This window comes from Rhinolophus sinicus, chromosome 2 (assembly GCF_057876585.1).
Source record: "Rhinolophus sinicus isolate RSI-liver-muscle chromosome 2, RSI-T2T, whole genome shotgun sequence".
Lineage (NCBI taxonomy): Eukaryota > Metazoa > Chordata > Mammalia > Chiroptera > Rhinolophidae > Rhinolophus > Rhinolophus sinicus.
In genome coordinates this window covers 119,656,251-119,682,521 of record NC_142502.1, presented here as the reverse complement: position 1 = coordinate 119,682,521, position 26,271 = coordinate 119,656,251, and the positions used below count along the sequence as shown (strand labels likewise).

The 26,271-nt window shown below is 41.7% G+C and overlaps 1 protein-coding gene across 37 annotated transcripts in view; it reads right to left on the bottom strand.

The window, feature by feature from the left end:
* Nucleotides 1-26,271, bottom strand: part of LOC109458236 (uncharacterized) — a 136,981-nt gene that overhangs the window by 29,377 nt on the left and 81,333 nt on the right. For 14 of the 37 annotated variants that reach the window (XM_088795986.1, XM_088795989.1, XM_088795977.1 and 11 more), the window contains 5 exons: nucleotides 26,023-26,155; nucleotides 24,986-25,318; nucleotides 20,140-20,250; nucleotides 18,840-19,022; nucleotides 15,902-17,118 (listed from right to left, as the gene is read on the bottom strand). The exons of 2 other annotated variants lie outside the window; for them this stretch is intronic. In XM_088795986.1, coding sequence (XP_088652112.1) covers nucleotides 16,926-17,118; nucleotides 18,840-19,022; nucleotides 20,140-20,250; nucleotides 24,986-25,119 — 621 coding nt within the window. In that variant the 5' untranslated portion in view covers nucleotides 25,120-25,318; nucleotides 26,023-26,155 and the 3' untranslated portion in view covers nucleotides 15,902-16,925. Of the gene's footprint in view, nucleotides 1-8,254; nucleotides 9,546-14,489; nucleotides 14,629-15,901; nucleotides 17,298-18,839; nucleotides 19,023-20,139; nucleotides 20,251-24,985; nucleotides 25,319-26,022; nucleotides 26,156-26,271 lie in introns of those variants that run through there. 21 more of the 37 variants (XR_016020412.1, XR_016020416.1, XR_016020415.1 and 18 more) reach the window with 14 other exon arrangements.

The following is a 26,271-nucleotide window of genomic DNA, read 5'->3' as shown; positions in this document are numbered from 1 at the left end:
GGTGAAATAAGGCAGACAGAAATAAGGCAGAAAGAAAAAAGGTGCATATCTCATTTATATATAGAATCTAAATAAGCCAACTACACACAGGTAGAAAGTGGAAGGGTGGTTACCAGTGGCAGGAAGTTGGGGGAAAGGGGAGAAGTTGGTCAAAGGGTACAAAGTTGCAATTATGCTGGATGAATAAGCCTAAAGATCTAATGTACAATATGATGACTATAGTTAATAATACTGTTGATATATATTATATCAAATAATGTATAATATATATTATAGTTAATAATATAGTTGAATACTGGAAATTTGTTAAAAGAGTAGATTTCAGGTGCTCTCATCACACACATACACAAAAAATGAAAACTATGTAAGAAGATTATGTTAATTAACTTGACTGTAGTAATCATTTCACTATGTATATGTATAGAAAATCATAAAGTTCAACTTAAATATATACAATCTTTATTTTAAAAAATAAATACACATATTCTTTTTCGAAATATGTTTCAATATATATCTTCCAGGTCCAAGATGGCATAAGGTTAAATTTCAAAGACAAATTTATCCATTTCATTATTCTTTTTCAAAAGTCAGTATTCTCTAGGAAGAATGTCTCCTTAAATTTCAAGGGTGTTTTTAGTTCACTAAGAATTAATTTTTCTGATACTCTTCAGTGTGTCTCAATCTATTCAATAATACATACAAAAGATTTTCAAGTATCACCATATTTGAGTTTGTTTAGTTGAAAAAATTTGCAACAACTTACAAAATTCTCTTTATCCATTCATCCATGGATAGACACCCAGGCTGCCTCCACATCTTGGCCATTGTAAACAGTGCTGCAATGAACATATGGAGGCACACATCCCCTCTAAGTAGCGTTTTGGGTTTCTTCAGATAAATACCCGGAAGTGAGATTACTGGGTCTTTTTTTGTCTCTTATTTGTTTCAAAGTCCATTTTGTCTGGTATAAGTATTGCTACCCCAGGTTTTATTTGTTTGTTTGTTTTTCCTTCATTTCTATTTTCATGAAATATCTGTTTCCATCACTTTACTTTCAGGCTGTGTGTGTCTTTCAGTCTGAAATTTCTTATAGGCAGCATACGAAAGGGTTTTGTTTTCTTATCCACTCATCCACCCTCTCTTTTGACTGGAACATTTAATCCATTTATATTTAAAGCAATTATTGATAGGTATGTAGTTATTACCATTTTATTATCCCTATTTTTTTTTCATCTTAAAGAAATCCTCTAACATTCCTTGTAATACTGGTTTGGTGTTGATGAACTCCTTTAGCTTTTCCTTGTCTGAGAAACTCTTTATCTGTCCTCTGATTCTAAATGATAGCTTTGCTGGGTAGAGTAATCGTGTTTGTAAGTCTTTGCTTTTCATCACTTTGGACATTTAATACCAATCCCTTCTGGCCTGAAAAGCTTCTGTTGAGAAATTAGCTGACAGACTTATGGGTGCTCTCTTGTCAGTAACTAACTGCTTTTCTCTTGCTGTTTTTAAGTCTCTCACTTTGTCTTTAACATTTGCTATTTTAATTATGATATATCTTGGTGTGGCCTGTTTGGCTTCAACTTGTTTGGGAATCTCTATGCTTGTGTGCTTGTATGTCTATTTCCTTTACCAGGTTAGGGTAGTTTTCTTTCATTATTTCTTCAAATAGGTTTTCAATTCCTTGCTCACTCTCTTCCCCTTCTGGTTACCCCCATATTGTGACTGTTGATATGTCTGATGTTGTCTTAGAGGCCGCTTAAAGTATCCTCACTGTTTTTGGATTATTTTTTCTTTTTGCTGTTCTGATTGGATGTTTTATGCTACCTTATCTTCTAAGTAGCTGATTCAGTCCTCTGTTTCATCTAATTGACTGTTGATTCCCTCTAATATAGTCTTCATTTCAGTTATTGTATTCCTTATTTCTGACTGGTTTTTTTTTTTTTTCATGTTTTCTATCTCCATTTTTATGTTTCCTATCTCTTTGTTGAAGTTCTCCCTGAGATCTCTGAACATCCTTACAACCAATGTTTTAAATTCTGCATCTGGTAAATTCCTTGTCTCCATTTTGTTTAGTTCTTTTTCTGGAGCTTTGTTCTGTTCTTTTATTTGGGACATGTTTCTTTGTCTCCCCATTTTGGTTGCCTCCCTCCCCGTGTTTGTTTCTATGTATTAGGTAAGGCTGCTATGCCTCCTGGTCTAATTAGAGTGGACTTATGTAGTAGGTGTGCTGTGGGTCTCAGTGGCACAGTCTACCTGGTCACCAGTGCTGGGTGTTCCAGGTGTGTCCCTTGTGTGGGTTGTGTGTGCCCTCCTATTGTAGCTGAGCCTTGGTGCTGTTTGCATGTCAGTGAGAGGGATTGACCCTTGGGCAGATTAATTGTGAGGATAGGCTATGACTACAGTGGAGGCGTTGTTGTGCAGGGGCTGACACTAAAGAGCAGGATTTGCTTTGGCAGGGCTCTGGTGCCTGCCTAGTCTTCCCTTTGGGTGCGTCATCCTTGGGGATGCCTAAGTAATTCTCCAGCTCAGTCAGAAGCTGGCCAATGGGCATACTGGCCCCGGGACCTCCTATGATGGGCCCCTACACAGACCAAGTTCAGCTGCAGCCTATGTCCGGAGCCACCTGGCATAAGCCACAAAGCAATCTGCAGATTGCCACAACCCACACTGGGCTTTGGGGTGCCTTGTGAGGCCAAGCCATGAACCAAGGCCAGCTGTCTCTAGTGCCAGGCTTAGGGCTGCTCAACAGGAGATTCAGAACACACTGAATCCAGATGCTGCTTCTTTGGGCTTTGTGAACCTTTGAGAGATTTTAGGAAAGTCTGATGCATGAGCCAAGACAGGCCATTTGTATGGGAAAGCCACTAGAAGTAGCCTGGGTGTACCCAAAAGTTGGGTGGGGTGGAATCCCAAGGAATCACCAGGGTGGAGTAAACCAAAGGTGTTAGCTGGTTGATGGAGAGTCAGATATGGTAGCCATCTGTGTCTACACCCCAGGAATGGGGAGGTATCAACAAAGAAACTGGATTCTGCCAGCACTTCCGTCTGGGAGAAAGCTTCCCCTCCAGCCCTTGTCCTGTCGTCAGACAATTCAGTTCCTCCCCGTATGTCCCTGGCACCTTTTGAGCTGCTGCTGCAGCACTGGAGCTCAGAGAGAGTGAGTCCATCAGTGAGTAAGTCTGTGTGTAGGCTCTTTAAGAGGAGCACCTGGGATACAACAACCCTCCGTTTCACTGAACCACAATCTCCACTAGTTTTCACAGCCAGCAATTGTGAGGACTTCTTTCCCTGGCACTGGGACCCTGGACTGGGGAGCCTGTTGTGGGGCTGGGACCCCTCGCTCCTCAGGGGGGACCTCCACAGCCAAGATATCCCTCCCAATTTTTAACAGCCACAGGTGGGTGGGGGACCAACCTGTTCCAGTCTCTACCCCTCCTACCAGTCTCAAGGTGGCTTCTTCTGTATGTCCTTAATTGTAAAACTTTAGTTCACCTAGACTTTGGGTGATTCTCCATGATGGTTGTTCCGTAGTTTAGTTGTAATTTTGATGTGGTCATGAGAGGAGGCAAGCACAACATTTACCTTCTCCACCATCTTGACCAGAAAACTACACAAACATTGTTTTAAAAGAAGTGTCAGCTGAGCTGGACTAAAATGAACTAATTATACAATTAACTTTTATTGGTCTCAGTGCACATACCTCACTATTAAATGTTGATATAGCCTTACTGGGGCTAAAGATAAATCTTCAGTATATAGAAAATCAGAAATAAAATTTATTCATCAATTACCAGGTGATTGATTAACAGTATTTTCTTATTTTGTTTGTCTTTGTTTTTAAATTCTCTTACCTTTATATCCACATATTTCTGGGCCTTTAGATTTAGGTATTTTGATTTACTAATAACTAGAAAAACTCTGAAATGTTATTCATAAATTACAAATAATATCCTGAATAGTATCTGAAATGAGTTAGCTCATTTTAGTTCATATTAAGTTCCTAAAAACAGTTTTAGTTTAGGCTCTGACTACGCATGGAAATTTCAGTTAAGTGGCACAATTTCCTGTAAGTTAAAAATAAGTGATAAAAGGAGTCCTAGTGCATTATACTTCAAATTTTTAAATATTAACCAAGCTTGAGCTTCTCTAAAAATTAACCTGAGTGCCAGAAGGGCAAGTTATCACTGAAAACCCAACTCTGACTAAGCTGCGTGAGAAAAATGAAAGAACAGAGACAACAGGCAGTTCTGTGATTTGCCAGAATTAGAATTAAGAACTAGAATAATAATTACAATTAAGATTAATATCCCCGGGCTGGCCCGGTGGCTCAGGCGGTTAGAGCTCCATGCTCCTAACTCCAAAGGCTGCTGGTTCAATTCCCACATGGGCCAGTGGACTCTCAACCACAAGGTTGCCAGTTCAATTCCTTGAGTCCCGCAAGGGATTGTGGGCTCTGCCCCCTGCAACTAAGATTGAACACAGCACCTTGAGCTGAGCTGCTTCCCGGATGGCTCAGTTGGTTGGAGTGCAGGCTCACAACCACAAGGTTGCCGGTTCGACTCACGCAAGGGATGGTGGGCTGCACCCCCTGCAACTAGCAACGGCAACTGGACCAGGAGCTGAGCTGCGCCCTCCACAACTAAGACTGAAAGGACAACAACTTGACTTGGAAAAAAGTCCTGGAAGTACAAACTGTTCCCCAACAAAGTCCTGTTCCCCTTCCCCAATAAAATCTTAAAAAAATAAAAATAAAAATAAGATTAATATCGCCAAATGTACAAAAGAATTTTACCATTTCCATATAACAATCACATCCCAATGAAACAAAGTCAGGGAACTCTGTCACACAATAATGTTGTCATTGTGAAATGATTTAGATTACAAATCACTCAGAATATAATGAGTGATAACACTGCTGGCTCTTTATCACTGTCTTTTGTGCTGTTGCTATATATTTTTATCTAGTCTTCACCCTCACTCCTCCTTCCTCATTGTACACTTATTACTTTCCCCTTACTTCTCACCCTCTCTCTTATTAATTATTACTGTGGGCATCCCAACAGGATCAGAAGAATCCAGTTAGGTTAAGAGGAAATTTTCTAGGACCCACTGACCCAAGGTGGCCATAAGTCTACACTAGTCCTAACTTGCCATCACTCTGAAACAGAGCCCTGGACCACAAAAGCACCACGCATCCCCTTGCTATGAGCTATGAACACTTAGTCCCAAGTGTTGATCACCTACTTTGTCCCAGGCACTGAACTCTACCCTCTAGAGTACAGTGGAGAGAGAATTTAACAGTCCCAGGTTATAATTCAGGATGCAAATTACTGTAGAGGCACAAAGCAGGGTCATGAAGCACCTTTAAAAGTCACAAAAAGATTCCTGACAGGTGACGTTTAAGTTGAGACCTAAAGGAGGAGGATGAGTTAGCAAGGCTAGGAGGGTTTGGAGTAGGAAGAAGATGGAAATGAGAGACAGGAGGGAGGCAAACAGCAAAAATAAAAGAAATGAGACTGGAGACATTGGTGGGGACCAAATCATGAAAGGTTGAGGTACATAGAGAGGTTCAGACTTTATGAAGCATTGAAAGATATGTAGGGACATGGCATGCTGAGATGTGCTTTAAAATGTTCATTCTGTTTTGCAACATGGCAAATGGAGTAGAGAAGAGCAAGACCCGAGAGAGATTGGTGATGAGGCTGTAACAAGAAGCCAGGGTGATTCAATTATTCATTTAATAAATATGAACTGAACTTGTACTCTATGCTAGGTATTCAGACAGTGCGAACAAAAAATGGGCCCAGTGCATGCTCTCATGGAGCTCCATTTACAGGAAGAGACAAGCATCACACAGACAAGAACTGAACCACAAACAAAGATAACATAATTTGCCATGTATAATGTGCAATTTTTGCCCAAATTTGTGAGGGAAAAATAAGGATGTGCATTATACATGGGTAGTACTAATTCCATATCTACATAAATGTTTTTAATTATTTTATTTATGCGTATGAGTTAAAAGCATAATTCCAGAAATCAATAACAATATCCATATGCAAAATAATACTATAGAATATGATAATCAATTTTGTTGACCTTATGATAAACTTGCAACAACGAAGAGTTCTTGGCCTTCTATGATGTATAAATATCATAAATTTGTTACTGGTGCATAAAATTTCTTGTACCTGTTTCTGTTCTTGTGTTTTGTAATTATTTGTCACATAAAATTTCTTGTACCATAATATATTAGAAAATAAATGCTAAAATTCATTTATAATACAAAAAACAAGTACCTAAATGTAAACAAGTAAAACTTTGAATTAGAAAATTAAAAGGAAAGATTTTTTTCCCCTGAATGTTTGGCCCAAAAACATTGGTGCACATTATACATGGTAAAATACGGTAAATGCAATGAAGGCCAAGTATGGGCAGGAGAATTGCATGACTCTTCCAGCAGGAGGAAACATGGGAAATTTGAAAGGCTAGTTGGGAAATGATGGTGGCATGAAATAAAATGATGCCAGAGGTGATGGATATTTGACTGAAGAGTGAGTGAGTGAGTGAGTGATTGATTGATTGATTGATTGATTGATTGTGGGGAGGAGTTGAGAGAAGGGGAGTCTTGGGCACCTAGATAGAATTGGAGATGCAGATATAGAAAGGAAAGTGAAAATAAGTGATAGTCAGATTTATACATTTTGAATGTGAGGGGCCCTGAGACATTCAAATGGAGATGTTAATAAATAAGTGAATCTGAAGATGCATCTGAAGTTTAGGAGGAAGCTCTGCACTGGAGGGTGCAGTTGTGCAGACTAAATCAAACACAAGCCGCAGGAATGGATGAGATTTCCTAGGATGGGCATCTAATGAAAAAAATTCCATTGGCCCAGAAGCTATCATGATGAAACCCAACATTTAAGAGATGAGAGACTCAGAAAGGGCAGCCTGAGCTATAGGACAAAAACTCAGAGACATATCCTTCAAATAGGATGATGGCATTCTTGACCTACAATAGGAGGGCATATAACTCAAGTTGTCTTACCTGGAATAATAATAGCAATGCACCAATCTACCTCTCTTTCACACTGCTGTTTCCTCCTTGAAGGCAAATGACAGATATGTACCAGATGGTTGCTCAGGTTTTGGATACAGCTGGTATCCACAGAGCCAAAGAAACCAACTGCTCCATGCATGATATACCTACAGTGTTTGCCTTAGTCTTACCAAATGAATAAATTCTTTGCTGTGTATACTTATAGTTTTGCAAATTCATATACTCAATTCTGTACTCAGATAATTCAGTATCAATTTTTATTTACTATTATGAATCATTAATGTAAATTAGTCAGGTGATGGGTAAAGAGTGGGAAGTTGAATTCCATGTAATTACTTCATCTACTTTATTTTTTGTATACAGACACAGCTATTTCACGTATAAATTCATGAAAACAGTAGACCACAAAGTAGAAATATCTACATACAACCAGCAAACTGGGCCCAGCCACTCATTCATTTCGTTCAACTTTTTAATTCACTCTGTTTACTGTAGTAAATCAATTCATCAACTTTTCTACCTTGATCATTTGACTGCCCAAATCAATTATTGAGCCCACTATAATTTGAGGATGCTCATTTCGACTATTGCCAAACTTCTCAATCAATCAATTTTCTAAAACCACACCTGACATAATTCCAGGCCTCCTACTCAATGATTCTCAGATGGTCTAGAGACTGTAATTGAAAACCATTCCTAAAGCAGGTTTAAGATGGGCTTAAGCCCAGTCATGATGATTTGTCTTCAAAATCAAAGTACGTGGAAGACTAAATAGAAATTTCATCACAGCCGTAACTATCTTTATCATCATAGGTTATTGTTTCTTACTACTTACCAGGCTTTGCAAAAAGCCCTCTATTGTACTGCACCACCTATTAAACTATACAATGCAACAACAACAACAAAGACATGTGAAATTTGTCTAAAAAACACCCAAACAGTGCTTTTTTTCCAATATTCAATACCATTATAAACATCCCCCAAGCACTACTAACAGGCCCACTGAACAGTGTATTTGTTTATTCAAACATTTCCTTGAACTACATCATATTAATCAAATACAATGCATAGAGTCAAATAAAAAATCTTGAAATAATGTGAAAAATGAAAAAATAGAGACAGAGAACTTTTTTCTGTTATGCTGAAAAACATCTTAATTTTTCAAGATCTTTCAAAGCCACGGCATGTCTTGGTTCTTCTAAATCTTGACTAAATCAGATGGAAGCCAATCTGTAAGCCCAGCGGTGCCTCATTCACTCTCATGGAAACAGAGGTCTCCAGCTCTGCCCTCACAACCCACACCTGGTAACTGACATCAGCAATGAGAACCTGTAAGAACCTGCCATCAACCAACGCATGTAAATCATTATTTATTATGTCAGATAACATATAGATATTATTTCAATGACCTATCAAGCAGAAAAGTGAATGAGGTGGGCATCATCATTGCCATTTTATAGCTGAGGGAACTGAGATGAAGCCAGGTAAAATCACACACACACACACACACACACACACACACACACACACACACACACACCAAGGTCCCACGGGATTTCACCTGCCAAAGCCCAGGTGTTAGGTACCAAAGCCCACCCCCTAGAGAGGTGAGCAAGTGAGAAGAGCTCCCTGTCCATCATGCTTCCAGGAAAATCTTATGCACTTAGCTCCTCATTTTTAGCTATCTGCATTCTCACTAAAAAGATAGTTTTATACAGTGATTACCTCTGTCCTTAACCTAATTTTAAAAATTTCATTAATAGAGATTTAAATGATCACCCAACAAAATACATGAATAAAGAGTTTCTATGTTGAATAAACATTCCTTCTGACGCTAAATACCATGAGGCCAAGTAACCAGATGTGCCATTTTTTTCCTGAATGGATCAATATATATTTTTGCTCAGAAAACTGATTTCCTGTTGAACACAGCACAGCTCAGCCAAAGACCCTCTCTTGGTTCCACGCAGAAAAGGAGTTCTTTTCCTTAAATTATGATGCATGAGCCCAGAAGTTTATACATATTTTAGGGTAAAAAGGTAATTTTAAGGACAAAGAAGCTTGTTTTCCTTCTAACCCAGTGGTCCAGGGTGGGCCGGCAGGCAGCTCTGCTCCTTGCAGACATTAAAGGACTGAAGTTCCTTCCATCCTGTTTCTCCACCGTCCCCCAGGATACTGCCATCACCTTCATGTTCAAAGCCTGTTGTGGGCTGTTCTGTATTTTAGTACCAAGCAAAGGGAAAGGTTATGTGTAGGCCTAGAAATGTCTCCTATCACTTTGGCTCACATTTCATTGGCAAGAATTAAACACATGTCTGCAAGTGAGGCTTGAAACATAGTCCCTAGCTGAGAGGCCACATGCCCAACTAAAACTAAATTATTACCTTGAAAGAGTGGGAAATAGATTTGGTGGACAACCAGCCATCTTCACACTGGGGTACACCCACAATTTTGGGATACGTCTTCAGAAAAGCCAAAGTCCACACTACACAAAAGAAATAATGAATCTAGGAAAAAAGAAGACCTAATGTATTCAAATACACAATAAACAAAATACTATTTTGTTTAAGTAGTATAAGATTGTAAGCCTGAATTTTCCCCAATGTTACTTCAAATCTCTGTTTTCCTTAGAACAACCTTTTGAAAATGAAAGGCCACAACACCTTTTTAAGTATATGGAAATGGGATTCATCTAAGAAGAACAATAGATAATAAAAATATTGCTGCATGACACAGAGGGTCAAGGATGTACCCAGGACGCCTCCAAATCTGAAAAGGATGCTGAGTTGGAAATCAAAACAAAATCTAAGGCTCTCCTCTCCAAGGCCAAACATACGGGCCTTAGACACACATATGGTTTCCATCTCTAGCTGAAAGAGCTGGATCTAAATGGAGTTTCAAAGAACATATGCAGTTTCATAAATAGAATTAGGTAGATCAGGATACCTTCCAACCCAGAAGTTTAGCAATGTCCTTTGTACAACTAAGATTTGCCATTCTGAAAACTAGTCTTTGCTAAAGTTTCCTGGCTGGTCTTGGATCCTCATAAAATTTGGTTTTCATGTGTGGTAGGGAAGCGGTTTTTTGTTTTTTTTTTCTTTTTTTTCTGGTTTTTTTTTGTGAGGAGGCTTGTTTTGTGAGAAAGCTAATGAGAATGCCAGAATTTTCACTTTGGAGTAAAGTATATAAATTAAGCCATCTATAACTTGAACATTTGAAAGGTACCTCAGCAACATGAATTTGGGGATTGACTTTTCAACAAAATGTATATCCTCAATTAAAAAAAAAAAAAAGCTTGACCAATGTGACAGTAATCAAAGTAAAAACTAAGGCATTTCTATAGTCAAGAAAAATGAACAGAATCTAGAATTGTAGCTATTTCAGATTCCTCTGTCAAAATGCTGTATTCAGCCTCCTCTGTGGATGATAAACATGAAATTATAAAGAGAAAATCTAAAACTGTGAGTCTGAAGTGAGTGAAAGAGATATGAGGATGTGCCCTGAGAATCTAATTGTCCCTACTTGCTCTATTTATAGAGCTACTGGTCACCTCTCAATTTTATCAAGGTCCTGGAGCCATGCATAGCAAAAGTCCTTGTTGAAGGATATGTATATGGAAATTTTATATCCTGTCTGTTTCATTTCATAAGCCATGCTATATAACACATTGCATATCAGTAAGCCTCTGTTTGATTTGAAGTGTATTAACGGTTTGCTTTTCGACTACTTTTGGGCTGGGATTGGCTGATTAATTTTTCCCAGTCTCATGATATGATTTCTCTAATTGCTGTAGTTCTAGAAGGAAAAAAAAAAAAAGCTAGAATAATGCTTAATGCTCATCCTTCCCATTGGTAAATTGACCAAAACTTAATAGTTTTAATAGATTTCTACCCAACCAACAGTATCAAAATGTAATAGTTACTGAAATCATTAATGAAAATATCCCACTGAGGTCTCTCAAATTAACCATATCAGCTGTACATAAAAACAAATTTCTCAGAGAATTTCCAGCCTTGCTCCTTTGCTTTGTGATATGGAGGCTTGACAGTAATTGTCTGGATTAATTAATCTGCTTTGTTAGGAGAAGTCTGGAAGTCAGCCAGTGTGCGAGTCTTATGGTTAAGTTGTTGAAATTGTGTCTTCAATATGAAATTAAGATAGTGCAATTACTAGATGAACTCAGAACTCTCTCAAACTAGTCTACAAAAGCATGAGGGAGGAGTGTACAGATATACGTTGGCCAATATGTGTTTTCACCTCTGGAGCAGTTTCTTAGGACTCATAGGACTTGGTAATTAGAAAAATCTTTAGTCCACTCGCTTATTTAGAGTTGACGAGAATAAGGTTCAGAAAGGTGAAAAACTTTCCCCTGTTTACAATTCCTTTGGACTCGCATTCTAGTGCTCCTTCCTCATCATAGCTTGCTGCCAAACTCTTCCCAGTACTCATCTTTAAGAAAACTAGTCATGGAAATCCTGAGACCCCCATAGTCAATGCTAGAATAACTTTAGATACTAGTCATTTATTTCAAAAGCAGATAGGAAGTCACAGCAGTGGGAAACGTGACCATCACAAGATATTACAGAAGAAAGAAGACATTCTCAAGGGTAACAGGCTTATGACAGGCTGTTGCTCTCTGAGTCAGGCTAACTAGGATCTTCCTGGAGAGCATCCTCGGAAGAAAAATGTAGAATGATTTCACTTGTTCTCTCCTTTCTCAATAACCCAAGTAAATGTTGGCAACTCACCCACCTGGAGAACTGGTATAACAGCCCTGGGAACCTGTGAGAATTCACCTGCCAGAGACAAGAACACTGAACACACGGGCAGCACCTAAAGCTCCTTGTTGAGGGAGCAAACTTTCCCCCTCTGAGAGCTATCAGCTCAAGAGGGCCCTCTACATCTCTGAAGATGAAACTTCATAAGTCAGATTAGAGGGGTGAAATGTGGTTAGACGGAACCTCTGGCTCTTTGTCCGGCAGTTAGAGAGGTTTCCTTTTTAATGAAGTACATCCTCTTATATCCCATTGTTACTTTCATGCTTCCTTCTATATAAAGGGGTTTTCTAGAAGCAGCACATGTGGTTAGAATTGCTCACATGCACTTTCACCAGCAGATTGGCTCATCACTAGAAAGGATGGAGGCAGATGTAGCCAGCTGCTCCTTTGTGGCTGCATTGTCTCTCTCCCCAGGAATAGCACAGCGAATACAGGACAGAGAATTAAACTGGAATCATCAAGCAGAGTCCCACACAACGTATGTAGGTGGAGGCATCTCAGATCTTGCCATTCTATGTGGCAGTGGGTGAACTGTGCTGGAGGAGATAGTATTGACAGGGATTCACGCACTTTTTCTCCATAACCCGAATAAGTTTCTAAACAACAATCTCTACTGGTAATTGACATGTTCATTCTTAACTCATACTCACTATTTAATCAATAAATATTGACTTAGTGCTGTAATAGACACTGTATTAGGCATTCTTTAAGCTTTCAAGAGCAAAATATGTGAATTCGCTGCTACCCTAATCATCTATGGGGTGACCTGCCCCTCTCCCACTTCTCTAAGCAGTAGTCCCACTTTGTCAATATTCAAAACAGATTGCAGACTTGAACAGAATGGATACAGAGTATCCTCCAGGGATTTTCTAGTTTGGTACGTTATGTGTTTAATTTTTATGTTTGGTGACTATTAATGGAAACAGAGTCTAGATTCTTGGCTGCTGTGAAAGGTGGTATGGTAGTATACAGATTCAGTACCACACTCTCCTTTTCCCTAGCCCATGGAGCACCCACGTCAGGCAGAATTGTTCCAGAACAGCATATCAATTAGGCAAGCAGAGGCTTGAGGGGGGTTGGGTAATCATCCTACCAAATGCTTCTCTCCAATTTTGTTTATTGGTGTTTCTATTGAGTACCTGTCACCCTATCACCCAGTCTCTTTGAAATGAGGGACGCTTAAGAAAAAAATAAATAAATAAGTAAAGGATACAGAAAATCCTTAATTTCTTCTAATTCCCAAACATTCCCTGACCATCAAACCTTTGGAATCTATTAGACCTCCAAGAGCATCTCAGTGGTAGAGCTGAGTAAAATCTATACATTCATTGTTATCTGTATTTGTTGGGACATGCAGTGCTATACTATGGTAACAAAGAAAGGCCAAAATAGCAGGGGCTATTCTGTCTGTTAGAGTTTCCATTCAGTACCCATCACCTAATAGAAGCTTATATCTTGTGCATGCAAAGTCAACGCAGGTCACTCAACCATCTAGTGTCTCAGGGATCCAGGCTCCTCCAGTCTTACAATACTATCATTTCCACACATGGCTCACAGGACCAAAAATGAGCCATCTGCTTCAGACCACAAATGAGCCATCTCTTCGCTCAGAGCCCACTGAGCAGTATGAGTCTCATGGTCTCCTACCACTTTCAGGGCTGCTTGAGTCTTCTCGCATGCTCAGGAATGAAGAGACACCAGATATGGAAAGCGCTAGGCATGTCTACCACTTCCACTAATGTCCAAACTCTTACACTGTGGAGCGGTTTTTCTTACAACCATCTTCAAAACTGTTAGTGAGTGCGACTTTTGAAGGTTGAAGAAAATCCTGCTACTTCAAGGACAATGAGCTCACTGTGATCCCAAGACCGTGTCTTTCAGACCCACTGGAGGGGCAAAGGCTTTTTCATCATCAGCTTCCAGGAGCATCATGTGATCTCTTTCTTACCTGAAGTTACAGATTAATTCCTGCTCTATCAATATAGCCACCAAAACATCAAGAGTAACAAGAAAACTTTAATTCTCCAGAATCTCTTATAGCATGAGGAATCAGTGATTGGTAAGAAAAACACTTTAATTAGAGTTTGGCTATAAATTCACAAATGTGAAGGAATCGTGTGTTAGACAAATACAGCTGAAGTTACTCTGGAAGAGGAGGAAAAACGTCAAGTTGTGTGGGACAGCAGACCTCCTTCCCTGAGCTAGGACCTGCCTAGGAAACCCCCTTTGTCTTTGATAAAGCTACTAAACTCAGAAGTGACATGTGCAAGAGTGACCTTTGATAAAAACATTGATGTGGACTAGGAAGGTAGCATTCGGGGACTGAAGCAAAAAAGAGGCTTAAGGTGCTAAGAAAAAGCCATTGCAGGAAGGAGTCTGGGTTCGGTGAGACCATGGAGTGAGGATTCCAGTCAAGTCTGGCCAGATCTTTAAGGGCAGGAGCCCCACTGACACTTGGCCCCCCATAGGGAAATGACTTTATCTGTACTGGAATGGGACTGGTGACAGCTTCCAGCTATGCCACAGGAAAGAATATCCAGCTAGTGTAAAGTAATTAACTCATTTTACAGTGCCCCTTCTAACGCCTTCACATTACATCTCCTGAATGCCTACAGCAAAAGTTGACTACTTTCCCCTCTTATGGAACTTACCAGATTGCCTACTCTTCATTTGAGAATTTAGTCTAGCTTCTTCCACCTCATCACCATGTCTCATACGCACATACTCTGAGAGCCAGGACCCAGAGAAATGTGCCTCCTCCACAGGAATCATCTCTGTGACTGGCCCTACCTAGAGATCACACAGAGTAAAGGAGAGACAGTGTTACATAATGGTTAGCCCCAGAGCTAGGCAGTACAAGCACACTAGCATGTATCCTGGCTTCAGTCCTCATTTCTATTAAGAGCACTTATCTCCTAGGGCTATCCTGGTGACTAAATGAGAAAAAGACTATAAAACCATAATTATAACAGCTGGTGTGTAGTAAGCTTCAGTAATGTTGGCTGCTATAATAGTTACAGCCCTCTGTGAATATGGACAACAGAAAGAAATGCTATCTGGGAGATGAATCACTGTGATTCCAGCTCGGCTGGGTTGGGGGATTACTGAGGGGAAAGAACTAGCACAAGGAATGCTATAGGTGACCTGGAGAAAGTCACAGCATAAGAAAGTCCACTTGTCTTGATGAAAGACTTGATGCTGTTGAGCAATCTTAGTGGAGTAAAGATGTGGAAATGAAGGGAAGGCAAAAGGCACTTCCCAGAAGTCCCGAGAATGGCAGAGACTACGAATGGTCCCCAGTATGTTTACCACTTCTTCCATAGTCCTTGGCCAGCAGAATAGAGACAGCTAGGTGTGGCCACGTGACTATGGCTCAGGCAATGGGATATAAGTGAAAGTGTTGTGTAGGAGCTCCTGGGAACCTTCCTTAATAAACAACAGGCATCTACCCTTCGTCGTATCTCCATCTCTTTTTCTTACTGGCAGGAATGCAGGTACCATGGGCAGCTCTAGAGCGGTCATCTTGGACCCAGAGGTGTCCCTGGGAATGGAAGCTGACATGAAACCACAAGAAAGAAGTAGGAGCAACAGATGGAAAATGGACAACACTGGAGGCTAGTGTGCTACACAAATAAAGTCGCCATCACTCCAGAGGAGAAAGAGAAAGGAGAGGAGGGGGAGAGTACCAGAACCCTTGACCATCTACCTCCAGATTCTTATGTAAAATGGAAATAAACCTCTTATCTTGCTGAAGCTACACTTACTCTGGGTCTCATTTATGCACAGTCAAACTTAATCCTCAATAGTACTAACTCACACTACCTATGTGGCCCTTGATGACATTTCCATTTAACCAGCCTTGGCTGTTCATTATATTCCTTCTCAATTACGCTAGCATTTATTATATCATTAATCTCATTTGAACAGTGTTAGAATCTCACTCCCATTTAAATGCTCATCAAAATGAAGATTGAATGTCAGTCCTACTACTGTCCATCTTGTCTGGATATTGTAACAGTTCCCACAGATTTAATAAAAATACAAATGGGAGCCAAGACAAAGATTCACGATTTTGCCTTGATCTGGCCCAAGAAACAATTTATTCAGCCATGGAAACACATACAAAAAATTATTAGTATTTGAAAAAGGCTTCTGGCCTCCCTTCATCCAGAAGCGTTATCCCAAACACAAGTTCAGCATTCTCTATGGCTCCCCAGCATGAATCAGAAAAACCCTTAGGTGATCAGTGAGTGCACGACGGCTGCTTACAATGGCCCAGGTTGGCAGCATCCACCCTGCACATTTAGATGCCAAGTCTTGAAGATATCGCCTGCTGGCACAGTGGATCATGCTGCCGACCAGGCCAGAAAAAGAGAATGGAAGGGGCAGGGAAGTGGTTCCAGCCAGGTGGCACTCGGGACCCTGGCCATTCCACCTGCCATTATTTTCCATGACGGATGGGAGGTTACTTGACAGAGGTCAGGCCTCCACCCCTCCTCCTGTGACGGCTTCAGGCCTGGGAGTCCAACTCATCTATTATTTAGCTGGCAGGGATTTCTTTCAACACCTGTATGTTTGTGCTCTTTTCTTCTTTCACCAGCCTTAACAGGTATTCCATTTCATCTGCATAACAACTCATAGGAAGTAGGCATGGAAGATATCATTCTTGGTATTTCACATTGAGGAAATGGAGGCCTTGAGAGGTGCCAACCACACTTCCATAACTGAAGTGCCTGCCATCTCAAAGGGAGATTTGAGCTGCACCTGAGACCTGGCCCAAGGAGAGCCGGGAGGTGGGCTGGGGGGCTACAATGCATACCTGGAGGAAGGAGGCCTAAAGAAGGCTTCCCCAGGTGCTGAAAAGCACAAAGTTTACTCTCTCTGCCTCTCAAGAGTAAGGGAACATTTGAACTGAAATAGGAAGTGTATAGTTTAGAATGAATAAGCAAAAGTAAACCCCAAAAAAAAAGGCCTGGGCTGGAAAATAAGTGAAAATTTTAATGTTCTCAAGCACAGGCCTCTCCATCAAATAATAGAGTGCGCTGTGCAGTCAATGGGCGCGCTAGATCAGTAGCTCTCAGACGGATTCAGGACTGAATAAACACTGAAGAAGGAAGGGCTCCAGGGTCCAGGACATCTTGGCTGTTCTTTTCACGTGCACGTAAATGAGCAATGTGCATCAAGTTTCGTGTTCTTCTCTGTTGTGATTTCACCACCGAGGAGCCAGGGGAAGGTTGTGATGAAATTAACAGAGCAGGGTGACCTGTGATGGAGGTTAACCTGCCAGGGCAAAGGCAGCCATAAATCAGCATCCTGGCTTCGTGCACACGCCAGCAGGACAGCATACAAAGGGGCCTTCAGTCAGCCAAATGAAACAGCACTACTGTAGCTAGACGGTGTTTACTTTTGTAGAAATTAGAAAGGTCTTTAGAAACAGATGGACTTTTGGTGTCTGAAAACTGTAAAACAGGGAAATGAGATACAATATGCACAAGGAATCAATGTCAGTGTCTTCATGCTTTTTTTTTCCTTGCCAAAAAACAGTAGATCCAGTTTTCTTATGTGGTGAAGGCTGCACTCTCTTTTCTTTAAAAGTTAATAATACTTTGAGTAACAATATAGCAATATCTAAACTTTCCTTCTTCTTTTTTCTTTTTTGTGAGAATTGATCAGAGCTGATTTATGAACAGATATTAATTTATCATGATGTCAAGAAAGAACGATCATTTGTTGATTGCCTACTATGTGCCAGGTGCTTACTGCATTAGCATTTAATTTTCTCTACAGTATTGGGACCATTTTGGAGATGATGAAATGGAGCCCTGGGAAAATTAAATAATTTTTTCAAAATCATGCAAAAAATAAGTGTTAGAATTGGAATTCAATGGTTCAAAGGACAGACCCCAGGTGCCCATCTCAGAGAACGGAGGTTGTTTTACTGTGGAGTTCTCCCACCATTCCACATCAGTCTTGGTAAGAATTTTACATGGGGTGAAGATATCATCATTACAAACTGCCTGCTGCTCTGGAGGGATGCTTTTATGCCGACTCTCTACTTGCATTGTTTGAGAGGGTCAAGATTAAATCCTTGGTATACCATCTACCTCGGGGCCCACAGTCAGGATGTGCTGTTGGTGTTGCTTCATGCATTCTACTCAACACCCTGCCACCTACCTGTTTTCATACCCATTGTGGAAGTAAAGAAAGTAAGTCTCAGACAGATTATGTAACTTACTCCATGTCTCGCACACATAAGCAAATAAGTGCCAGAGTCAGGGGAGACACCCCAACTCTCTTGAATTCTAAAGCCCCTGTACCTTCCACTGCTTCTCATAGACTCCATCAATAATTAAAGATAAGAGAGGCCTCGAGGCTGTACATTCCAAACCCCTTCATTGACTTATTAAAAAGTGGAGTTCCTGTGATGAGAAGTTGGCCACGGTCAGAGGCAAGTAGGTAAGAAGCCAGGCACACGGACTCGGATCCTGTGACCTGCACGTCCAGGTGAACGGCAACAAGGAAGGGAGGTTGATAGCTCAGGTGCCAGTGGCTCACACAGAATACACAGTATTTCATTTAGAAAACTATACAAGGATTCAGGGAAAGAAGATTTGGATAAAAAAAGATTGGCCCTTTTACGTAAAATATGAGCTCAGAAAAACTCACAAGTGACCAACATTACTAAATAATTAATCAAGAGCAGGTGGGTAACAGTTTGAAATGTAAATGGATGGATGAAGGTGTGATACTGTCATCCAGGGGAGGACGATGTGACTGGAATGGTAAACCGGCCTTACCTGCTCCCTCTAAAAGCACAGACACAAAGAAGTGAGGCTATCAGACAAAGGACCCCTAATTCCTAGAACCCTGAAATCTTAGAACCCCTAATTCCTGGCTTTGACCTGCAGTTCACTTTCATGTCCCTGTCCCCAAAAAGATGTCAAAAACTGACAAACAGCCAGCTGGGGGAAGGGAAACAAAACCATCTAAAGAAATGTTACCTGACAAGGCTGCAGGCGACACACTTGAGAACACCTTTATTTTCCTTACGTTTTCCTGCTTCTTGAAAAAAAAAAACAAAAAATGCACCTTTTGTCTCTCCTCCCTCTTCTTTCTTCCCAAATTCTCTAGAGCTCTTCCTGCAAGTGGTTCCATGTGACTCAAAGACAGACAACAGCTGCAAGCTAAGGAACAAAAAAGAAGATTGACAATGGGAAAAGAGACAGGCGAGACAAACTCCTTCACTTATCACACCAGAAAATGCTGTGGCTTAAAAAACAAAGTCTGCAGAAGACAGAACATCTCTTCTCTAACTAAACATTGATCAGATATCTCTATTCTAGAAAAATATGACAGTTTGGCATTCAGATCACAGCATTTTAGATCTGGAACGCATATCTGTGCCTAGTGTAGCCCGGTACATAGTAGGCACTAACTGTATGTCGGGTCTTTTTCTCGCTTTCCTTATCTAATACAGTTTTCCACCTGAGCAAGACTTCTTTGAGCCCGTGAACCTTTCTAGGCTTCAGTTTAGTTCTCCGGAAAATGGAGATGATGCTGGGGCCCACCTCAGAGGGTAAAAGCGTAGCCCATGCCTGGCACTTCTGTGAGCTCCTAGTCCGTCCAGATGGAGGAAACAGCATGTGAATGGCCCTAAGGAAGCTTGGTTGGTTTGGGGAAACCGCCAATGCTTCTGGGTGGCCAAAGCACCAGGTTCAAGGTCAGGGTGGCAGGAAAAGGGCAGCTGGCGAGGCAAGCACAGGCCACAAGCTGGAGCATGAAAGGCTTGGGGCATCTTGTCTGTGTGACAAGAGCAGCTACGCAGGCCCAGAGGACAGGAAGTAGAAGTGGGATGGAGCTAGAGGGAGAGAAGGCTAAGGAGATCCTGAACGAGTTCTGTCAGGACAGGGATGGAGAGAACGTAGGAACTGTCAAGGACATGGATGAGTGCAGGCTACTGTGCGACCCCATTCCCACCTTCATTACCTAGGCAGAGAGCAAGGTGAGAGGGGTGGGATGCGGTACGAACTGCCAACTCTTTGTGGGGCTGAATCCACTGAGCAGATTTTCAGCAGCCCTCATGCCCCTCTGCCTTGAGTTGTCACTGTTAAAAGCAGAAATGCTTCTTTTCCCAGAAACTGACAGCTGTATGCCTGCCTCTCTCATTCCCCCTTCCTCTCACACCTTTCCTCTCTCTGTGTTCTTCTCTGTTCCTCTCTCCCTTTCTTCTCTCCTCTTTATCCTTCTTACCTTCTCTCCTTTGCAGCAAAGTGACTTCCTTCCCCAGAAATCTGTACTCACCTTATGGGCCTCTCCACAAGCTTTCTCATTTTCCTCATGTTTCTGCATCGCGCTGATAGTTGTGATATTAATAATAAAGACTGGCGCCAGGAGTAGAAGCAGTTGGGGCAGCTAAGAAGAAGCAGGAAGGTTTTGTTCTAATCCCAGTGGTTCCTACTGCCGTGGGGCCGCCCTCTCCTCACCTCCTCCCACCCATGCCCACTGCTCTGGGCATTGTCCAACTGGAAGTCAACTGTTTACTTAGAGAGTCCTGGCTCCTTTCCAAATAGAATCTCATACAAACAAACAAAAGGAATCCATAATGGAAATAATAATAGGACAGAGCCAAGCACTGCAGCTTATCCTCTTACTTAGTACAACCTGCTATGATGCATACGTTTTTCCCAATTTAAAAGCCCAGTTCTTAATGTTTTAAGATTCAGAGACACAATATACCATAACTCTAAAGTTCACGGATACTTTCCTTTTCTATAGGAAGATGTTCTAATTCCTAATTTCAAGTTTATTGGCAAGACTTCCAAATCCCCATAATTTAAGGACCCACTATTTCACTGTCAAATATACATATGGAAATTGTATCAGCTAGGAAATATTATTTTTGAGAAATTGAAAGTTAATTTATATTTAATCTAAGGAATATTTTTCAAAGGAACAAAAAAATAATCCTAAAAGCAGAACTCTGAGCTTTTTACTACTGCAGTGAAGGCGTGTAGGGGAGTTGGGCTGTTGGGGGGTGGGGAAGGGTGTGTGCGGGTGGGTGTGTGTGTTAATTTCTCAAAGAACTGTGGATTTACACATAGAATATTGCAACCAGCTGTTCTTCATCCCCATCTAGTAGGATGTGAGGAGCTAGTGGCTTAAACTTGAGTGAGAAGGATTTAGGTTCCATAGAAAGAAAGGAGGTCCTGACAAAAAGGATTATAAGGACATTAGTAGGCCTGTGGCTTCCTTCTGTGGAAGGCTTCACCATTTCTGTAGATTGTCATCTCTCTGGACAGGCTGAGGCTTGCCATCCTCTCAAAGGGGTCCGCTTATGAGGAAAGCAATGCGTCAAGTCCCCCCACCTCTCACTTTGTCCCCAGGACCCCTCAATGTCATCTTGGGAAGGAGGGTAGAGTGTGCGCTCAAAGGCCGAAGGCCAAAAGCCAGCTCAGCACTTGCCAATTGTGGGATCTTGAGAGAACCGCTGAATTGCACTCTGTCTCAGTTTTTCAGCTACACAATAAACATGATAATAACAACCACACATTCCTCACAGGCTGATGGTTGGCGTAAAAGTGGGTGTGAAAATGCCTGTTAGGATAGAGCCTCCTACAAGCACTGGTACTTATTAGATGCTACATGAAACACAGAGATTGGAGGTCATGATCCTTGCTCCTGAGGGGATTAAAAACCTGCAGCGGTGCTAATATCAAAGTTTCCAGGTCTTTGGGTCTAAATTGTATTTTTTTTCCATATATAAGAAATGTGTTCACTTGTACAAAGAAGCAATTCAAAGGCCAAAGCAGGGCACAGCCCATCGTGAGTGACCGGTGAGTTCTCACCAATTCCCTTCAGCCCATGCTCTTACTAAGAAAGTCACAGCATCCATTTGAGCAGTGACCCCAGTCAGCCATAGACTCAGTGTCTGTCCATATAGAAGGCCAAGCCCCCAGAGTGCCATTCATGCTAAGCACATCAGTGAGCATCACCTGACCAACCTCATGGCTCGAATCCCTCACTAACATTCCTTCAAACAGGAAGCCTAACAAACCATGATGGTCTTTACACCTGGGAACGATGGAGCATAGTTAGCTCTTGACCCACATGAGAAACTCTGATACAATGACCTCTCAAAATCTAACTGGAAACAAAGGCCAATCCAGTAATCCAGACCTCACAAGCAAGCATCACTACCAACTTCCCTTTTGAATGCTTTCCATATTTCTTCTTAGTAGCCCGTTAGTTAACTAACTGAAAGCCACACACAATGAGAATGATATCTGTGTGTCCCTCATCATCATTCACTTACCTTTGAATTTGATTTAATAATATCAGGCCCAGATTATTAACCTAAAGTTGTCAGAAATGGTAGAAGGAGGCAGAAGTGCATCATATAAGAATATTTTTGGGATATAATCTTAGAGCTAAGATTGTATCTGAAAGAGAATTCACTGAATGCAGACCAGGGACAGAGTAGAATCCTGTCGCTGCCCTCTGGAGCATGAAACCAAGGAGGAAGCTCATCTAGGTTGCCTCTGTTAACCATCACTTTTCCCACCACTCTTGTCTTCCAGTCAAATGAAGCCCAGGACCCTGAGATGGAAAAGAACCCTCTCTCATTGGCAGGAGGCACGGGCCACACCTCCACTGTTGGGTGGGGTGAGTCACCTTCCTATTGCCTCCTAATCCATAGACATAGGCAGCTCTTGTTTTCTGGAATCCAAATACAATCTACCATCTTCTGCCAGAGCTGGTGGCCACTTGAAGTGACCTTTCTTCACCAGTAGCTCTTCTTACACTTGCCATTAAAAATTTAAAGTATGGGGGCCATCCCGGTGGCTCAGGAGGTTGGAGCTCCGTGCTCCTAATGCTGAAGGCTGCCAGTTCGATTCCCACATGGGCCAGTGGGCTCTCAACCACAAGGTTGCCTGTTCGACTCCTTGACTCCCACAAGGGATGGTGGGCTGTACCCCCTGCAACTAACAACGGCAACTGGATCTGGAGCTGAGCTGTGCCCTCCACAACTAAGATTGAAAGGACAACAACTTGACTTAGAAAAAGTCCTGGAAGTACACACTGTTCCCCAATAAAGTCCTGTCCCCCTACCCCAATAAAATCTTTAAAAAAAAGAAAAAATACTGGCTTGGTGGTGATAAACTCCTTTAGCTTGGGGTGGGGGGTGGGAGATGAGGGTAAGGGAGATCAAATATATGATGATGGAAGGAGAACCGACTCTGGGTGGTGAACACACAATGGGATTTATAGATGATGTAATGCAGAATTGTACACCTGAAATCTATGTAATTTTACTAACAATTGTCACCCCAATAAATTTAAAAAATAAATAATTAAACTGTGATTCTCTCATACATCATCTATATATCATATTGTGTGTTCACCACCCAGAGTCAGTTCTCCTTCCATCACCATATATTTGACCCCTTTTGCTCTCATCTACCACCCCTCTCCCCCGTTACCTTCTGGTAACCACTAAACTATTGTCTGTGTCTATGAGTTTTTGTTTCTTTATTTGTTTGTCTTGTTCCTTTGGTACTACAGAATTGTACACTTGAAAACTATATAAGTTTACTAACCATTGTCACCCCAATAAATTTTAATTTAAAAAAAATTAAAGTATGATGTGATTTTTGCATGAAATACAATTCAGAAAAAATAAAAATGTTTATTATCCACATATTGTGATGAGTTACATATATAATACACATATATAGAATATGTTTCAGCATCTGAAAATATCCTCAAGCCTCAAACACTGCTTTATTTTTGCCATATTCATGAAGGACTTATTGGCTGCTTTGGGGGCCGCGGGGGGGGGGGGAGGCAGGCAAGGGGAGGGGAAATGGCCAAAAATAGCAAGAAATGCAGAATTTCATATTTTTCATGTTTTGAACATATTTTTGTGCAATAGAATTAGTGAAAAGGGAGGATAAACAGAAGGATTTTAGAGAGAAATGGTTTATCATTAAATATTAAAGAGTAAACTAATTAGAGATATATAAGCACCAGAGTTCAACCCCAGAACAGGGACACAAAAGTTAGATCCATGGTTGATTTCTAGTTGCTGAAGCTGTGGAGGAGACAGAGGGGCACCTATCCTTTGGGTGGGGATTTAGAAGTGTCCCAAGGAGAATGACAGCACAGGGAAGGAAGAGTTCAAAATGCTTTCTGTGTGGGTTGCCTTCTCCACTAACTACTTATAAAATAGTGAAAAGGGAACAAACATCTTGATGGATTCTTCCTTGAGGTTGTGTGTGGCAAGATCTGTGTCTCTTTGACTCTTGACCCCAAACTGGGGCACTAGCTACATGCACATGGCCTCAGATGTCATATCTCTGGGGTCAGCCCCTGTCTAGAGCTCATTCTGGGCTAGTGGTGGGTTCCTAGGCCCCTGTCTGCCAGGGTCAGCCACTGCTAGAGGTCCAGCTACTGCTTGAACTTAAATGAGCGCATGTTCCAAGGGGTCGACAACCTGGACAAAGTTTTTTGTTCTTGAAATTCTTAGCTCAGGGGTTGTATTCCTAAAGCATGAGGACTGCATGCTGCTCATCACTGTTTCAGAGGAAAAAATTCCAGGTGCATGGAGGATGCTACTTGAAAGTGAGAAGAGGGCTACGATGATTTACAAATAGCCCATGAACTTGGTACTAGCCTCTGTCTCCTAGCCTCTCTCTCCACCTAGTAGTACTTCTTCCTTGAGCTTCCCCCAAAACTCCTATTCCTTTGCTGAAGTGCCCAACAAGAGTGGAAAATAACATCACTGAAAATCAAGAAATATGGAAGAGACAATAAGCTATAATATAATGAGTTCTGTTCTCAGAATCCAAGGATCAAGGCTCAAAAACCATCTCCAGCCATGACTAGCTGTGTGATCAGGAACCAGTTATTTAACCTGTCTGAGCTGCAGCTGCCCTCACCTATAGCACAAAGATTCTCAAATACTATCTGCTCTCATAACATCTCATGGTGGAGTTTAGATGAGGTAAAGCACTTGCGGGCCTCCAGCCCAGTCCCTTCCCCCATACTGAGTGCTCAATCAATGTTCATTGCAAAATACTGAAGGAACATAGGCTAAAATCACATTACAGAAATCATTGGTTTGGACTACGGAAGAGTCTGCACTAACCTGTAAGAAATGGCAACTCTTCTTCGAATCACATTCTTTGCATTTCCCCAGGAGCAGGTTTTTGTGGGAGAACCTGGAGCTGGTCTCCTGAGAATAGCCAAGGCCAAGAGAAGTGCTACCAGAAGGCAGAACATCTGTGGCTTCAATATGGAGGATGAGCCTCTTCTACTCACATCGCATCCAGCTGTCTGTCTGGAATGCCTCTAGCAAGAGATTAAACCTCCCAGGCCACAGTTGGAGAAAAAGGCTTTAGTCCGCCAAAGCTCCTCTCCTGGTGGGAAGCGGCATGAGGACAGGAATCCATGTGTTTGGATCATCACTGCCTTCCTGCACCTGCAACAGAGCTCTGTGAAATGGGAGGTGGCCCTCCTCTTCACACCCTTTTCATTCAGTCCACTCCTTGCCCTATTCTTCACCTCAGTGTCATCACGATCAACCTCATCACTCACATCCCCCCATCTTGTTCTATGTCTCTGTGCAGCTCTCGCTCTCACTCTCACACTTTCCAAATGTGTCATAACTCATTCCTCCCTCTCCCGTCCCTCTCCCTGGCTCAAGACTGGCCTTTAGAACTGCTTGTCCAGCACGCCTCAGTCACCACCTTAGTGGTCTTGCAGCCTGCACCTTACTGCCCTCCACCTGTCCCTCCCCTAATTCATTTACTAAAATGTCTCCAAAGTATTCTTTATGCAACACAAACCTAAGAGTGTCTTCCCCTACTGAAGACCCACCACATCCCGGGGGCTGCCTTCCAAGGCCTGGCACCCAGTAATACCATACTACACCCTCTGAGTACTTCCTGCCAGCAGGGCACCCCCCTCACCCAAGCTCTTTCCATAAAATTTCCCAATGAAGCCTCACAACATCATTGCAGGATGCATTGCCCTCTTTGTTTGAAGAGTGAGGAAGCCAAGACTTGAAAGAATCTATCATTTGTAGACAGATAGCAAGCAGCTGAGGCAAGAGTCTCAACTAGATGGGCGGGTCTCAAAGGCACTGCCCTCTCCCACCTCCATCCAGCTCCCAGTGTCACTTACGTATATGTCCTCCCCAACTTCGTGGGCCAGTTGCAAGGCGTTTCTCACTCCCTTGGAGGTCTCCTCAGGACTAAAGCTTGTGCCACTCAGTAGCTTGGCTGTAAGTCTCTGTCCTCCCCACAAGACTGGACTCCTTGGAAGTAAAGATTATTTTGTGTTCCTGATGCTGAGTACAGAGCTGGTACTCAGGGACGTTTAATTGAATCAAATATTGGTCAGATAAACGAATGAGTGGATGAATGAATATCA